Consider the following 18,334-nt stretch of genomic DNA (forward strand, 5'->3'; position numbering starts at 1 on the left):
AGTGCTTGTCGCACAAATTCACAAGTATCAAGTCTGTACAATCAAACATTTTAAATGGTGGAGTTCCCTCACTCATGTAATGAGATGAGTTTAAAGCGCATTCCTCTTTTTCGATTCTTTTTTTCTTTTTTTACATTTTTTGACCTTGTCGAAGAGGTCGAATACTATTGTTTGGAATCAGACATAATTGTTGTCAATATTACCTGTAATATCTTTACTAAATAAAGATATGTGAGAGGTGGAACTGTATTTTGGTAAACGTTTCCGATGACATTGTATCGTGTTGCACTTCTGGGGGCTGGAGGAAATGGCGCCCGTCAGGTGCAGCAGGGTTAATAGTGGCCAACCAGTGAAATACCCTCGGAATTGACACGTAGCTGCTCACCCAGCGACGCAGGGTCAGCCCTGTGCTTGGACCTGCTCATAGAAATATGCTTTTACATGGCGTAAAAATTGTTGATCTGCGAAACTAATTATAAAGCAGGTATGGTTTTGTGTCGGGATACTTTTCTCCTGTGTTACCTTAGCTTGTTAGCGTTAGCTTGCTAGTTAGCTTTAATCCTATAATCCCACTATCTTGTTTGCTCCTCGAGTGCAATACCCTTGGTTAGCTTGCTAGTGACAATGCCGGTTCATTGTATGCGTTTTGTTACAAAACAAGCATGTCCCAACAGATGTGGGTGGCATTCCGTGCAACTTATTTGGGCGTTCTACTAGCTGCAATGCGAGATACACAGGAAGTTGCAAGATAGCCCAGGGGTAATCTTGTTCTTCTTTATCAATATTGCATTTCAATATGGCCATGCCACTCACTATTTTCATGCCACTCCCTGAACACTTGCTCTAACCCTCAAAGCAGCAGGGCTCTTCAAACATTACATAGAACAAACTTGTCATTCTTTGTGTCATCTGTTTCTTGCCATTTGTATGACGTGCTTTCTGTTGATACAGGAACGTTGTCCACGTTGGCTATTGGGAGCATCTCCTTGTACTCTGGGACCCTGGCAGAGGAATGGCCAAGGGGCAGAAACAAAGTGGGGTGGAGACATTTGTTTTGGCTGGATCTAATGGCCACAACGGCCAACAATGGCAGACCGGTTTGAATGACATGGTGCAAAATCACCACCTGGCCGACCATCGGAACTCGAGGATAGCCCGCGTCATGTCGGACATGAGACACAAGTGCGCTGCCTACGTGCTGGCACTGAGACCATGGAGCTTCAGTGCCTCTCTCACACCAGTGGCACTGGGCAGTGCCCTGGCATACAAACTGGAGGGCTCTGTGGACTTGCTTGTCCTGATGGTGTGCGCAGTGGCTGTCCTCGTGGTGCACGGGGCAGGGAACCTAGTGAACACCTACTATGATTTCTCCAAAGGGATCGACCACAAGAAGAGCGACGACAGGACTCTTGTGGATGAGATCTTGGCCCCGCAAGACGTAGTCATGTTCGGAGCGGTGCTGTACTCCGTGGGCTGTTTGTGTGCCACACTGCTGTATTTTCTCTCCACACTCAGACTGGAGCACCTGGCCCTTATTTACTTTGGAGGGCTCTCCAGCTCTTTTCTCTACACCGGAGGTGGGTGAAATATTACATATATCTTACACTAAAGTGGCTCTCATTAGCATAATCTCATTCAGAACTCTGAAAGAAAACGTGAAAAGTAACACTGTTAGGTACATTTACCAACACACTCCTCTCTTTCTTTCTAACACATGCACAATTGCATACACATAGCCTTCACTCCCAGACATCTACACATACCCCCCTCTCACTCTCTACACATAGCCTTCAACTTGTACACACATATGCACACACACAGCCTTCTCATAAGTATACATCATTATCCAGATATCTCTATACATATTTATAATTCCAGATATCTGTACATATCTAAAATTCATATTATGTATGTCGTATAGTATGTATTGTTTTGTCCACTCCTGTATAAATACTTTGTTAGCTTGCCATTATTTAGAGATCTAGGCTATAGGGCCCATTGCTGTAATCTAGGTATCCATGTTGCAACATGTCATTCTGTCAGTTGCCATTATTTAGAGATCTAGGCTAGGGACAATGCTGTAACCTAGGTCTCCATGTTGCAACATGTCATTCCGTCAGTAAACGTTGTTTATCATTAATCAAAGACTTATTTGCCTCCAAAACTAATATCTTGTGAAATTATTCCACATCAACTGTAATTGTGTATAAATTCTGAGTGACGGAATAACTATTTGTCTAAAAGGTGCACATGACTGATGTTTGCCCCCCCCACAGGTATCGGTCTTAAGTACGTGGCCCTGGGAGACGTGGTGATCCTGATCACCTTTGGTCCGCTGGCAGTCATGTTCGCCCATGCCGTGCAGGTGGGCTACCTCTCGGTGATGCCCCTGGTGTACGCCATCCCCCTGGCCCTGAACACAGAGGCCATCCTCCACAGCAACAACACCAGAGACATGGACTCTGACAAGCAGGCGGGCATCGTCACACTGGCCATCCTCATCGGCCCCACGCTCTCCTACGTGCTTTACAATGTCCTGCTCTTCGTCCCCTACGTTCTCTTCTGCATCCTGGCCACGCACTACACCATCAGCATGGCCCTGCCTCTGCTCACGCTGCCCATGGCCTTCCCCCTGGAGAAGCAGTTCCGTAGCCGGCACTACTCCAAGATCCCCAGCAAGACGGCCAAGCTCAACCTGCTCATGGGACTTTTTTACGTCTTTGGGATCATCCTGGCACCTCAAGGCAGCTTGCCACTACTGTGATTTCCATAGCTTTGGTCGTTTATATATATATATATATATTATTGTTCCGTGTTTTAATACAGACTAGTTTATGTACGTCTTTGTATTTGTTTGAGGAGACTTCAAAAAGGATTTTTAATTTATTATTGTCTAATTCATACATTCAAGGAAAATTGTCAGTTTAGTTGCTCCTCTGTGATACTGACGATGTGATCGGATGTGTATTTTTCTTTTCAGTGTTAAGCACACAGGATTGTGGTGCGTGTGTTGTGTGGAGGTGGGTTAAGTCGTAAGTGTTAGTGTCATTTTGTTACAATAGAAATGGATCGACACTAGGGGTGTAACGATGCAACCTCACAACGATTCGTTTACGATTATTCAGGCAACGATTCAATGCATCATGAAATCTCTTCATTTGACCACGATTTGATTTGATTCGATACATTTTCTATCAGTTAATTCCCCCAAAAATGTTGAATACACAAATGTGTCTGGGGGAACTGATTCACTCAGTATGAATGGACTATAGGTCAATAAAACAATACATACAAATATATATTTAGATTATAATCTAAATTAATCGATTCTAACATATTAAAATCGATGCATCAATTCTAACACATTAGAATCGATGCATTTAGATTAATCGATGCATCGTTACACCCCTAATCGACACACTTTCATTTCATATAATGAACAGACAACAAAGGAACAGTTGCCATATTGTTAGTTCCCCCAAGGCACAACACAATCATCCTGAACGTCAATCATCCAAATCTAAACGGTTTATTCTCTTTGTGGCAATGTCTGTTCATTGATGACTCATTTGGAGCCAAAACAGATTTAATTGGATTCTAATAAAACTTGTGAAAGATGATGGGTCATTTATTTATTTTAGAACAACATGGGTGTAGGGATCATGGAGATACAAGTATATACTATGTTTTATGTATGTTGGGGGTTCACTCCTTGTTAGGCCCAAACAAAAGGTAATATTTTTACAGATTGGAAACCTAGCTTGTTTATTTTAACAAGGCACGTTGACAAAGAAGATATTCTTAAGTACAGCAACAGCCTGGGAGAATACTTGCAGTAGAATGGAATGATTACATACACACAAATTGCCCAGTGCAAAAAGCTAGTCTTCTATTGTCAGCCACTAGACAAGTCCACTGGAGCTGTTGGGATTTAAGTGCTTTGCTTTAAAGCGATATTACACTTTAATAGAAGTTGTTAAAAATCAGCACTCGTACCTCTATCATGTACAAATAAGCTAGTGACCATTGCTGTCCCTGTTGTCTGCTATCAACACCACCATTCCTCCTACTGTAGGTGTCGGGCTCCACATTCACTTCCATTCCTTTTGGGGACCTAGTCTAAATATTACACTTCTGAAGTATAAGCAAACTACTGCTGTGCAGATTTCAATAAAATGGACAATTCTGAGTCAAAGTTATGTGTTTGTTTGGGCATTTTATGTGTCTAAAGATTTATTACCATTGCAAAATAAAAACAGATCCGGTCAAGTTGTTTGTATAGTGTGCTGTGTAACTTTGCCTTGCATGGAATATCTGGGGAGTGGTTACCATGGTTACTTGCTGCCTTGCTGGAAGAAAGATTCTAAACATTCTGTGAGAAGATGACAGACAAACTACACCTCAAGTGAGAAATAGTTCCTTTACTGATGATTTGAAAATAGCAACATTAGCAAAAAAAACAAGTACCTTTGACTGAAAAAAGATATTACACAATAATATTTCTGTATAGTTTGTTGATACTTCAGAAGTACTATATTTAGACATGGTCTTCAAAATGAATGGAAGTGAATGAAGAGCCTGACACCTGGGAGGAATGGTGGTGTTGAGAGTGGATTACAAGGACAGCAGTGGTCACTAGCTTACTTGTAGATTACTTATAGAGGTAAGACTGATGATTCACAAGTTCTATTAAAGTGAAATATCCCTTTAAGAACACCTAGACTGTAGTTGAGAGTGGGATGACATGTTCACTTCTCCAGCCCAGGTTTTCCAAGCCAGTTTGGAGATTCTGTCATAAGCTTGATTGATTGAAAACGTTATTAACAGATTGCAGAATGGGTACAATACGGTACGAAGTACCAGAGAAATACTTCTGTCTAGTTTACATCAGGGTCCCCCATTTTCAATTCATCATGACATTTATGACATACACGACATACAGATATACAGTAGTTACATCCAGACATTTATGACATACAAGATATACAAATATACAGTACTGTTTAAGAGACAGATATCCTAAAATAAAATATATACATTAGAGGGGGAAGAAACTGTACGTGGGAGGGGGGTTTGGACATTTACCGGGGCCAGTTCCGAATTGCAGCCTCCTGTAGGTGCTCTTTGAGAGCGGTTTTGAAGGTGGGTAGGGATTCACATTATTTTACGGCTGTGGGTAGGGCGTTCCACATTGTTGTGGCATAATTGTGAAACGTGTTTAGTCCCTTGTTTGAGCCCAATCTGGGTTGAACATGATTTGTGGAACTCCCTCTGGTGTTGTGGTCGTGGAATTCACTTACCTTTGGGAAGTATTTTGACATGTACATGGGTATCTTAGTGGTGTAGTCGTGTATCTTATAGACCAGGCCCATTGCAAGTTGCTGTACTGTCGTCTACTCTAAGCCATCCTAGGTTGTCAAAATGGGCAGGGGTGAGGTGGGTTTTAGGAGTAAGGTCAAGCAGTAGTCTGACCAGTTTGTTTTGTGATGTTTGTAGTCTTGTTTTTAGTGCCTTTGAGGTGCTTTGGTACCACGATGTGCAAGCATAGTCGTAGTGCCCTTGAATGAGTGCTCCTGTTAGAGTATTTAGGGTCTTCAGCTCACATTGCTAACCATTAGGCCACATTCAAATATTTCCTATTTGTTCAATATATATTTATAATGACTAATAAAGATGGATTTGATCATTATTTAATCAAATCTCACAACTAAAAAATTATTACAGGATGGAAAAAACATCTGCATGTTTTTGTTGTGTCTGTGTATGAGTAATGCATTAAACTGCATATCTACCTGAATGAAAATAATGTATACAGTGCAGATAGATTCACAGTATTATAAATTATACATGGTCTGAATCTATGGATTTGTGCTGAAGTTCCATTCGCCGGGTGGCGCTATTTGACAACAATAAAGCTAACGGGACACCATTCACCTTCACCGTCACCATCTACTTTTTGTGTGATGCTGCTATAGCAACACAATTATGGCAATTCCCAAGTTGTCACATGTGTGTGCTATTGGCTGTGTCAAATAATCCTTGGGTTCTTGGAGGTGAAACGTTTAGTTTGAAGACAGCTCTTGCTCGTTATGCCAGCACAATATTTGCACCTTTTATAATAAATAATAAAAATGACTTTGTCCGTTATTATGAATGATTTGTATTACTAATGATAATAATAATAATAATAATAATAATAATAATAATAATAATAATAATAATAATAATAATAATAATAATAATAATAATAATAATAATAATAATAACAACAATAATAATTTGGTTGTACTGACTGCTGCTAGTGCAGGAGGCATCAGAAGTGACGCAGCGCAGGGGCGTGTTGTGTGGGACTGGGCGAGCCAACCTCTCAGGCTGCGAAACCTCCCAATTTATTAAACATTACTGCCCTAAAGGCGCTATAAAATACATGTCAGTGTTGGTCATTAACGTCGTCATGGAAATATATCGTGGTGCAAATTGAAGACTTTTCAATAAAAGGTCCGGTAAGTACCTAAACGATATCAGAAGTTACAGTTTTTATTTTACGAGCCAAGGATAACGTTAGCCAGACACCAGTGAGCTAACGTTTAAAGCAGTCAGCTAGTGCAAGGCTAGTAGCAAGTTCACACAGCGTGTAGCTTAGCTGCAACTCGTTGCTCATCGATATGGATGGTTTTCATCCTGCTGTCATGTTTAATCAGAACTGTTTTTTTTTGTGACGTTCTCTTGGTTTGGGTAACGTCAAGGCAGGTGGGTTGAAAATGGGGGACCCTGATGTAAACAAGACTAAAGTCTTTCTCTGAGCTGTACTGTATTGTACCCATTCTGCAATCTGTTAAATAAAGTTTTCATTAATTCATTCTGTGTTATCTTCGCTTGGGTTGGGTCCCGAACAAGACATGATGACGAGGAGAACGTACGGGGGCTCGAACCCTTGTCGCTGTGGACTGTAGTAGCACACCTGGTATTGATCATGACCACGCAGGATCTAATCACGAGTCATCATCATGATGACACAGCGTTCTACAGGAGGACGTCGTGATGAAATCACCTCGTCTCTCCGCAAACACCTGTTGTGTTTTGTGGTCATTTGTAGAGAGTCGAGTTCCACTCTGTTGTCATTAGAGATGACTAATGATCCCGAGCCACACCTACACTATAGCTGCTGTACGCAAACCCCACGGTGCTGCCCAACCGCAGAGCATGAGGTCTGGTGACAACAACTATCATAGGCCAGAAAACAAATACTCGTCAATTGGGCGCGACCGCGACGTAATCTAAAAATGTGAAATTACTTTGTTTGCTTTGTTAGGACACTACCTTAACAAAATTGCAACATTCAGTCGATCGTTTGTAAAGTGCAATGTTTATAATCCCAGCACTGTTTGCATATGGCTTTTCCTCAAACGGAGCTACGTAATGACACTTGATTGCGCGTGCGAGTGACCTGCCATGCAACAATTAAGTGACCTGGCAGTGTGAATACTTTACCCAAGGCGCGTATTTACCAAAGGTAGCCGCATTTCTGGCAGCCGCTCTCTGATTGGCCGACGCCAGTTTCTACACTGGTTAAGCTCAGTGGTGCAGTCGTAATATGGGAACTGGTTACACGCCACGCGCACGCGCATACATGTTCCCTCAGTTGCGCACAGAACAGATGATTATTATGCATAACAATGGAGATCAAGCAGCCCCCCACCTTCTCGTAGGTTCCTATTATTATGCAAAGTCTAGGTGAGAAGTGCCGCCCCCGGCCGGGTAGCTTTCTACAACGGCCGGGTACTTATCATTGCGCACTTCTGCGTGACTACTAATAACACGCCGTGTAACCGCGTGTGTGCACGACTGCACCCCTGGTTAAGCTTAGGCACTCTTCGAAGTTGGTTAAGGTTAGGCAAGTTCTTTCGACGGTTAAGCTTAGGCACTCTTTCGAAGTTGGTTAACACTTTGAGTGCCACGCCGGGTTTTCCTTTTTACCCCCTGAATGCCACCATCGGCGCAATGTTAACGTTAATATCGCCTAATCTATGTTTTAAATTATGGCTATGTGTCTAATCTGCCCATCGCATTATCAAAGACTATTTTCCAGTCAGTGCTGTCAAGGCAGATTGTTTTTTTATCGCGTCATTTCCGTTTCAGAGCATTTAGAAAAGCACCCGTTTTGAGATAAAAAACAGCCCATTCTGGACCATTCTATGAAAATCGTCTTTTACTGGAATATTCCACAACGTTGATATTCGTCGGCCTTTTTATGAATCGTTTTCAAATAAACGCTAGATGATCAATATTATATGTGCACGCAAGCACATTCGGGCCGCGCACGGATAATCGCCGCGTTGATTTCCTCTTGGACTTTTACAGTGAAACCGAAAGAGCCCATTTCACAAAACAGCTTATAACTTCATCAAAATTAGTCTGATTATCCTAACACTGATAACATAGAGTCCTTACCTGACATCAGATGGTATCCAACTGGTATATTCCAATTCCTGATCACCATTCGAAAAAATCGATAAGTGTATAGATCCAATGCGATACAGTAGAACTCCATGATCAGCGGGGCTCAGAGGCTCCAGAATGAACTGTGGTAACCCCGGCTGGATCAGTGGACTGGAAAATGTGGAGTACCGGATCTTTTTCCCCATCCATTTTCATTGAGTCCATTCCAAAATCCCTTATGTCATCTGAAAGACGTGTCATCTGAAAGACGATAGGGGGCGCTTTTTTCCACATCTTAATCGCCGGCGGCACTCGTGTATACTCGGGTAGGCTCGCGTGATGCAATATGATTTCAGATCGCTAAAAAAAAAAAAATTCAGAGAAATCTCGTGAGTGGCTTTCAACCACATAAAAATAAACCTGAGATATCTCGTGTGTGGCAGTTAAAGTGTTAAGGTTAGAGTTTGTCTTAGAGCATGGCGATAGAACACCAGGTAGTTTGCAGGCTGTTTGACGTGGAAATGGGCAAAGACACAGCTCGTCATGCTATTGGGCGCACATGTCACATGACCAGAAACGCGGCTACCTTTGGTATGGACGCTTGATTACCAAAACAAGCCGCATTTCTCAGAGACGCTCTCTGATTGGCACTGACTGACGCTCTCTGATTGGCCACTGACGCGTTTGGCCAATCTGTGACGAGCTGTGTCTTTGCCCATTTCCTCGTCAAACAGCCTGCAAACTACCTGGCGTTCTATCGCCATGCTCTAAGACAAACTCTAACCTTAACCAACTTCGAAAGAGTGCCTAAGCTTAACCGTCGAAAGAACTTGCCGTCACGCTCTAAGACAAACTCTAACCTTAACCACATCAATATAAATAACGTAGTGTTTTCATCTCAGATATTAACGTAACGCGCTATTCATATCAATCGGCATCACATCAATAATAACGTAGTGTTTTCATCTCTATATTAACACTATGCCGTCCGTCCACGAGTATATACGTGTTTCGGTGCCATGCGTTGTGGACCAGAGCCACGTATATACTCGTGACAAGTTGTTATTGTTTTATTCCATATTTATAACACTATTAACGTCCGCGATCGAGATCCATGACCTACCCACATATTTGATTTTCGAAACATGCAATACCGGCCAGATCCGCTTAGGGGCGCCATCGCTCCACTGCAGTATCATTGAGGGGGTTTAAAAAAAAATCTTTTACAGTCTGTGGGCGGATCATATGAGCCTCGATTCCAAACGAAGACCCTCCATCTTTGATCACGTTACCGAACGCATTTTTCAGCCTGGAATAATGGGATTTATGATTAGCCAATGGACATATCGATCTACCAGAATCCGATGACTAATGAAGAAATGCTGCCGGCGATCACATGGCCTGACGGTAGGATACTATTCCCCCAAATTACAGCTGGATTGGACATTGTTTTAAAACCTAACGTGATAGATCACTGACATTGGCTACCAGAACGCACACTCTATTGCTAATCAATAATACTAATCAGTAGGGCTGTCTTAAATGCTTCGAAGCTTCGAACGTTCGATTCGATGGCACAAGCTTCGAACATTAAAAAAAAAATCGAAGTTTAAAAAAAAAAAAAAAAAAAAAAAAAATTTCTTTTTTCAAAAATTTTTTTTTTCAATTTTTTTTTTTTACTTCGATTTGTGTGTGTGTGTGTGTGTGTGTGTGTGTGTGTGTGTGTGTGTGTGTGTGTGTGTGTGTGTGTGTGTGTGTGTGTGTGTGTGTGTGTGTGTGTGTGTGTGTGTGTGTGTGTGTGTGCTACCCATCCCAGTTAGGACAGCCGAATCCCGTCCAATCTTTCGCCGTCGACTAAAGACTCACTTCTTCAACCATTATCTGAAATGATAAAAAAAAAAAAAAAATATCTAACCGTGACTAACCTTACTGTCATGCACTTGTCCTAATAAACTAACCTACACTGTAACACGCAACACTTTGATGAACATTGTTACTCAGCTGATAGAGTTGTACCCTTCTTGCTGTCTTGTCGTACAGAACTTGTAAGTCGCTTTGGATAAAAGCGTCAGCTAAATGACTAAATGTAAGTGTGTGTGTGTGTGTGTGTAGGTGTGTGTGTGTGTGTGTGTGCGCGCACCTTGTAGAATTCCACACATAAGAAAGAAAGATACTGGGATGAATAAACAAAATAGGAAATAAAATGTAGAAATGCATGCAATACATAAATAAATATGAATCTCCATATATGAAATATAACATTTAGATAAGGTGCTACTGAGATGTTTTGGTGAGTTCTTTGTTTTTTTGTGGAAGTTGCCCTTCTTAAAAATGCATGAACATTCACTGATAATTGGTCTGTAGTGGAGTCTACAAGGTCTACATTGCCGGACCATGTAGAATTCGGACCTTGTAGACTGACATAATTCTGTGCATAGTTTAGTCTACACAGGCCATATTTCAAATAATCAAAATCTTACTTCATTCATCTTAAACATTCTTGATTTGGGGGATTGGTAGTTCCCATGAAATCTGAAGTTGTTCAAACGACAACAGCGATCCACCTTGAATTAAATCACACAGCCGAGTGAAACCTTGTTGGATGCGTCAGTCACGAAAGGGGCTACTTAATTAATTAATCCAACCCACTTTATTTATAGAGCACATTTAAAAACAACAACGTTTACGAAAGTGCTGTACAAGTCCCACAACATAAGAAAAAAAAAAAAAAAATATTAAAAAAAAAAATTAAAAAAAAATATTTTTTTTAATTTTTTTTTAATTTTTTTTCGAAGCTTCGAATTAAAATCGAAGCTCGGCCCCGAAGCTTCGATTGCCAAAAAAAGCTTCGAAGGTCAGCCCTACTAATCAGCGTTCCCCGCCGCCCCCATTTCATCCATAGATGCTCTGTAATAGTCCGGATGCTACGCAGGTTGTTTTATTTCATTCGTATATATACAGCAGAAATGGCGTTTGATATAACGGCGCCAACGTTTAGCCTATTATCTAGCTTCCTGAAAAAAAGAAGAGATGAAAAGCGCGATAAACCTTATATTCACGACGCTATAAAATGACAACCAACCGATGGATTTTTATTTTCTTTAAGCCATTATGAAGGCACGGTTTATGCACTCAAGTGACAATGAGAATGGACAGATAGCAATACTATAAATTATATATATAGCTCTTAGAAAGTACATCGGTTTGTTGACAAACCCTGGTCCTCTAGAACCATATTACACTGCAAACCGTGGTCCTCAATGTGTTTAATGTAACACTCTATTCATATCAATCGGCATCACATCAATATAAATAACGTAGTGTTTTCATCTCTTCATATCAATCGGCATCACATCAATATAAATAACGTAGTGTTTTCATCTCGGATATTAACGTAACACGCTATTCATATCAATCGGCATCACATCAATATAAATAACGTAGTGTTTTCATCTCTTCATATCAATCGGCATCACATCAATATAAATAACGTAGTGTTTTCATCTCGGATATTAACGTAACACTCTATTCATATCAATCGACATCACATCAATATATCATTGATTGATATGAATAGCGCGTTACGTTAATATATATAATATATTGAGGAAATGGGCGAGGACTTGGGCTGTGGAACTGAAAGCTAGGTGCAACGCGATTGGGCGCTGAGAGGCCAATCAGGGCGCGCAAACCGAACGCGGAAGGACAACTGCCTTGGGTAAAGTATTCACGCGACCTGGCAGGTAACCTCGTTCCCAGTTTTATCTCATTCGTGAGATAATAATAATAATAATAATGGATTGGATTTATATAGCGCTCTTCTCTGACTCAGAGCGCTTCACAGAGTCCATTATTCGTTCATACACAGTCATACCGGTGGTGGTAAGCTACAATTGCAGCCAGAGCTGCCCTGAGGCAGACTCACGGAAGCGTGGCGAATAATCATCGCCTACGGCCCCTCCGACCACCACTAACATTCATTCACATGCATACACATTCATACGAGGCAAGTAGGTTAAGTGTCTTGCCCAAGGACACAACGGCAATGGGATGGACATGGGCTTGAGCAGGATTCGAACCACCAACCCTTCGATCATTGGACGCTCCGCTCTAACCCTGAGATGAAGCCTGGTAAAGAACTACGACCGAAAATGTGTATATCGGGTAGAATTTCCGGTGTATACTATGTACTTCCCCTGGAAGCTGCTTCCGAACGGACCAAAATTTCCCCGAATCCTGTCGGCAAACAAGCTAGAACACGCCGGTCGCTTCTATACTTTAAGCAAGTGGCTTGTCCTTCCGTGTTCCCGTTTTGCGCTCTGATTGGCCACGCACGTTTCTGGTCATGTGACATGTGCGCCAATCGTGGGACGGCAAGTTTTTGGACGGTTAAGCTTAGGCGCTCTTTCGAAGTTGGTTAAGGTTAGAGTTTGTCTTAGACTTAGAGCATGGCGATAGAACGCCTGCCCTGATTCCAAACTCTAACCTTAACCAACTGCGAAAGAGTCGCCTAAGCTTAACCAGTGATAAACTAGGCGTTAGGTAGTTTGCAGGCTGTTAGACCCGGAAATAGGCGCAGAACTTGCCGTCCCACGATTGGCGCACATGTCACATGACCAGAAACGTGCGTGGCCAATCAGAGCGCAAAACGGGAACGCGGAAGGACAAGCCACTTCCTTAAAGCATAGACGCGTCCCGGTCATGTAGTAAATTCTTCAGACAAAGCCGTTGCACTGGCTTAAACGAGGATATATTGTGCACTTCACACGTTTCAATAATTGTTTTGTCGAAACCGGAAAGCCTGTAGCCTGTACTTCCGTTTACACACTAGGAGGCATATCTTTACCAGCCTACCTACCTGGCAGGTAACTTAAATTAGCTAAACCCGTTGAGCAGCATAGTAGAGGTCTGGTATGCCACCTGACCTACCTACACATTAACAAAGTCTCAGTGATAATGCTAGTAACTTTGTCTTAACCTGTTTTGAGGTCTCTTTGTTCAACATATTGCAAGCACATCAATCAAGCCACAGCCCCAAGCTATTGTCAAGCACTGTTTATGTTGGCCCCTACTGACAATAGCAGTACAGTTGTCTCAATGAGGGTCTTTGTTTATTTGAGAGTTAATGATGTTGTTAGTCAAACATCCAGGGAGAGAAACTTGTCCAATGCTCAGGTGACTGTGACTAAATGGGGAAGTTATTGTGCAGAAATTCTCAAGGCAACACAAACCACTATTTTAGGCTGAGGACAGAGTCACCTACATGTGTGTGTGTGTGTGTGCGTGTGTGAGAGAGAGAGAGTAGTTTTGGTTCATTTTTTGGTGTGTGAGTCGTGACCCATCTTGGGATAGATTGGTTGCCTTTCTCAAATTTCAAGTTTCAACTCACACCTTTCCCTAACTGGTAAGCAAGCAGGTGCATTATATTTTTACATTTACATTTTGTCATTTAGCTGACGCTTTTATCCAGAGCGACTTACAAGTTCTGTACGACAAGTCATCAGGAAGGGCACAACTCTATCAAAGTGTTGAGTGCTACAGTATAGGTTAGTATATTAGTGCATGACAGTGAGGTTAGTTAGGTTAGATTATTATTTTTCTTTTGTACTGTTTTTACTCTCTTAGCATATGACAGTTTCCAGCATGCTGGCCTTAAAGGAAAACTCCAACATTTTGGGAAATTAGCTTATTTAACATCTTCCCTGGAGTTAGACAAGAAGATACATACCTTTTTTGTCTCTGTGCATGCATTAGGCTTAGGGAACAGTCGCTCCGTTAGCATAGCTTAGCTTCATCACTGGAAGTGAGTAGGGGCCGGAGCCTGGCGTTCCCACACAGTGTATAGTTTGATTGATTGATTGAAAAGTTTATTAACAGATTGCAGAATACACTCCAAATACAACTCCAAAACGTTCATGTAAACATGTTGTGACCTGTGTATTCACCACGTGGAGAAATAAAAAATTATTGAATTAGACAATTACGTTTTATAAGCAAATATACTTGCCCAACCACTACTGTATGAGCGCAGCCAGTGATTTCAACGTGACGGCGTGTTTGTTTACATTGTCATTCATTCAAAAGATCCGAACCGATTGAAGTTTATAGATACCATGACTTGAAATCCTCTTACCTTGACGATTAAAAGCCTCCCCAATTTAGAAAACAGTAATCCAATAGCTGGTATTGATAATATACTACTAACGCTCGGAGCTAACCAGCAACCGGACAGTCAAGCAGATAACGAGAGCAATGACTTCCTTTCTGGGGGGTTTCAAAATAAAAGAGCGACGTCTATAGCAGCGGAAAACGTTTATTTTGTACATTATCTAACGTTAACACGAACCTAGACTAACTTTAGGTTAGTTGTAACGTTAGTTTAGGTTCGTGTTAACGTTAGATAATGTACAAAATAAACGTTTTCCGCTGCTATAGACGTCGCTCTTTTATTTTGAAACCCCCCAGAAAGGAAGTCATTGCTCTCGTTATCTGCTTGACTGTCCGGTTGCTGGTTAGCTCCGAGCGTTAGTAGTATATTATCAATACCAGCTATTGGATTACTGTTTTCTAAATTGGGGAGGCTTTTAATCGTCAAGGTAAGAGGATTTCAAGTCATGGTATCTATAAACTTCAATCGGTTCGGATCTTTTGAATGAATGAGAATGTAAACAAACACGCCGTCACGTTGAAATCACTGGCTGCGCTCATACAGTAGTGGTTGGGCAAGTATATTTGCTTATAAAACGTAATTGTCTAATTCAATAATTTTTTATTTTTCCACGTGGTGAATACACAGGTCACAACATGTTTACATGAACGTTTTGGAGTTGTATTTGGAGTGTATTCTGCAATCTGTTAATAAACTTTTCAATCAATCAATCAAACTATACACTGTGTGGGAACGCCAGGCTCCGGCCCCTACTCACTTCCAGTGATGAAGCTAAGCTATGCTAACGGAGCGACTGTTCCCTAAGCCTAATGCATGCACAGAGACAAAAAAGGTATGTATCTTCTTGTCTAACTCCAGGGAAGATGTTAAATAAGCTAATTTCCCAAAATGTTGGAGTTTTCCTTTAACCTACATAGTTATTTTATTTAACCTACATAGTTATTTTCGTAAGGGCCACGTGGTGGGCTATGCTTTGTGTGATTTTGTGTGTGGACCTTAATATGAATTGAGAGAGTAGGTAAGTCAGGTTTCCCACTAGTTCTCAGGTTATTTGATGATGGCATTGACATAATAGATGGGGTGATGGACAGGCAAGATCCATAGTTGAATCCTACAGAAGGAAGGTTGCATGCAAGCACAAGAACCATTGTTTATTTGTTATTGATTTAGTTTGGTAAAATGTAATTGTGGTGAGCCTGTCTGATAGTCTGCTGTGCTGTATGTCTCTGATAGTAGCAGCTGATCCGTCCTATTGTACCTCTGTTATGGAGGCAGTGTTGAGAGAATATCCTAGGTCAAGGGTACATGATGCCTTCTGGAGAGGACCAGGCCTGCCGTTTGCCAGCTTGCTTTTATAGTTGTAATGTTAAGACAACAAGGTTATTAAACATTATTAGGAAAGAGTAGAGCCAGACAGACGATCATAGAAACAACAGCTCTTTTTGACTATCTTTTTTTTTTTTATCCACTTTTTCTCCCATTTTCCATATTTTTCTCCCATCCCAATTTCGTATCATCCAATTCAACCCTCCCCTGTCACGAACGCTGTTTCTTGCCTCCCACAAGCCGGCTGCAATGTGGACTAAGTCATACATAGCACAAGTCCCCTCCGGTACTTGAGGTAACAGCAGTCGCATCTTTTCACCTGCGCAGCTCGATCTCTCAGTGTCGAGGAGTAACGCGTGGGAGGCTCACGCTGCCCCCGACACTTCCTGATTCTACTGCGCAGGCGCACCAACCGACTTGTAGGAGTCGCTTGTTCACAACGTTCGATCCCCACCCTTCAGTTTTCCCTCCCCGTAATACGGCCAATGTGTATTACTGCGGACGACCAGCCAAACTGAAAAACAATGTGGAGAGCTGGATTCGAACACGCGAATCCTAGCGTCTCCACACTGGTGGCGAGTGCCTTGCCCACTACACCACCTAGCCGCGCTCTTTTTGACTATCTTATCGGGATCTATTTTAGCCTATACTACTAGGCTCATCTTCCAAGAGTTCTCAAAGATGAAAAACAATAATCTTAGCTGGAAGATGTATGGCATTGTTTCAAGACAGAGAGAGGTGCAACACAAATCATCACCTATATTTCGGCACACAACATTGCGAGTAGGCCTACACGGTATTTGCTGCTATAAACTGTTCATATGTATAGATTAGTAAGACTTTTTCGATTAGAAGTTTTGGCCACAGGTGTTATTGCGTGCTGTCAGCTTGGTCACATGGTACGTGCTTTTAGCCCAGTGAGCCATTAGCTGGGGTCACAATCTACTGCATAGGAGGATAATAAGGGATCACTTTAAGCTAACATTTAGCCTAGCTCACAAATGGTTCTTCCTCCCAGTGCTTGTGTTTAAATGTTGCCCACAAGTTATGTGTTGGGATATGTGTTGTAACAAGTAGCCTATACAGTTGGATATATAGTGTAACAGGTAGTCTATACAGTTGAGCAGGATATATAGTGTAACAGGTAGCCTATACACAGTTGAGCAGGATATATAGTGTAACAGGTAGCCTATACAGTTGAGCAGGATATATAGTGTAACAGGTAGCCTATACAGTTGAGCAGGATATATAGTGTAACAGGTAGCCTATACAGTTGAGCAGGATATATTGTGTAACAGTCAGGTAGCCTATACAGTTGACCTTTGTTTAAGTAAATTCTATCCGTTTGGGAAACCTAAATGTGGTTGGCCTGCCACAAAATAATTCCATATATGGCGGACAGTGACACTGAATGCTATCTGCCCTCCTTCGTCCATGGACTCCTTTGGTGATTCCGTTAGGTGCAGCAGGGTCAGGTGCTGTCAGTATGAGCACATCCTCCTGTGAATGAATGCCTCCTCTCTATTTAGTCTGGAGCACCAGGCTCATCACATGGACAGCGCTGGCTTTGTTTATGAGATTGGAGAGCCGAGCCGAGCAGCAGACTTCATTATAGGAGTCTGTCTGCAGTCTGCCAGTGTTACCCCCTGTTCAACCTCCTTTCATTGGCCATTCAGGGACCAGGAATGCCAGCTGCACTTTCCTGTGTGTGTGTGTGTGTGTGTGTGTGTGTGTGTGTGTGTGTGTGTGTGTGTGTGTGTCAGTGTTGTGTTCCATGTGCCAGCAGAATACTGTGAGGCTGGCTGGGAACCATATTGTACATGTCCCCCACAGCTGTGGCCACATTAAAGAGGGTTGTTCAAGGCTATGGAAAACACTCACCCCCCCCCCCCCCTTTTTTTGTATATAAGCCTGGAGGCCATCGCCAATTCTCCTCACCAACTCACAAACAATGGATTGATCACGCGATTGAAATTGGAATTATGGCAGGTGCTCATTCATCAAATTCCCCTCTTGTCTCCACCCCTTTTCTCCACAGCACACCCCTTCTCCAAACAAGCTCTGTCCTGACCACCCCCCCACCTCTACACTCACTGCCCCTCCCCCTCCCCTCTGTCCTGCTCCCTTCTGTTCATTGGCAGCAGAGCGAGTGGTGTCCCTGAGGGCTATGGAAAAGGAGGGCTGTGTGTGTACATTATTATGCGTAGGCTTTGTGCGCATGTGTGCGTATTGATCAGTAAACACGGTGCACACAGCGCTACCTCACGCGTGTCACCGCGGTTCACCGGCGATGACGGGCACAGCATCTGGTGGGAGAGTAATGAAACCGTGTCAGGCTGTTTATGTGAAGGGAACGGAGACCGTGTGTTGAAGGGAACGGAGACGTGTGTTGAAGGGAAC

General features: G+C 42.2%; 2 protein-coding genes across 4 annotated transcripts in view; both read left to right on the plus strand.

Annotated features, from left to right (window-relative positions):
* Positions 1–311: 311 nt before the first annotated feature.
* ubiad1 (UbiA prenyltransferase domain containing 1) lies at positions 312–4,248 on the plus strand. 2 transcript variants are annotated; one of them, XM_084333231.1, is made up of 4 exons: positions 312–484; positions 675–759; positions 952–1,577; positions 2,277–4,248. In XM_084333231.1, the coding sequence occupies exons 3-4, from the start codon at positions 1,013–1,015 to the stop codon at positions 2,762–2,764; spliced, it is 1,053 nt and encodes a 350-aa protein (XP_084189357.1). In that variant the 5' UTR covers positions 312–484; positions 675–759; positions 952–1,012; the 3' UTR covers positions 2,765–4,248. The 2 variants fall into 2 exon arrangements, with proteins under 2 accessions (XP_084189357.1, XP_084189356.1); XM_084333230.1 differs by lacking the exon at positions 675–759.
* Positions 4,249–6,388: 2,140 nt separating this feature from the next.
* mib2 (MIB E3 ubiquitin protein ligase 2) overlaps positions 6,389–18,334 on the plus strand; it is a 185,510-nt gene continuing 173,564 nt past the window's right edge. Inside the window, exon 1 of one of the 2 annotated variants that reach the window (XM_084332644.1) lies at positions 6,389–6,498. The gene's annotated coding sequence lies outside the window, so the exon portion shown is untranslated. Of the gene's footprint in view, positions 6,504–18,334 lie in introns of both variants that reach the window. The other variant, XM_084332643.1, reaches the window with a different exon arrangement.

The sequence above is a fragment of the Notolepis coatsorum genome (assembly GCF_963971535.1).
Source record: "Notolepis coatsorum genome assembly, chromosome: 17".
NCBI lineage: Eukaryota > Metazoa > Chordata > Actinopteri > Aulopiformes > Paralepididae > Notolepis > Notolepis coatsorum.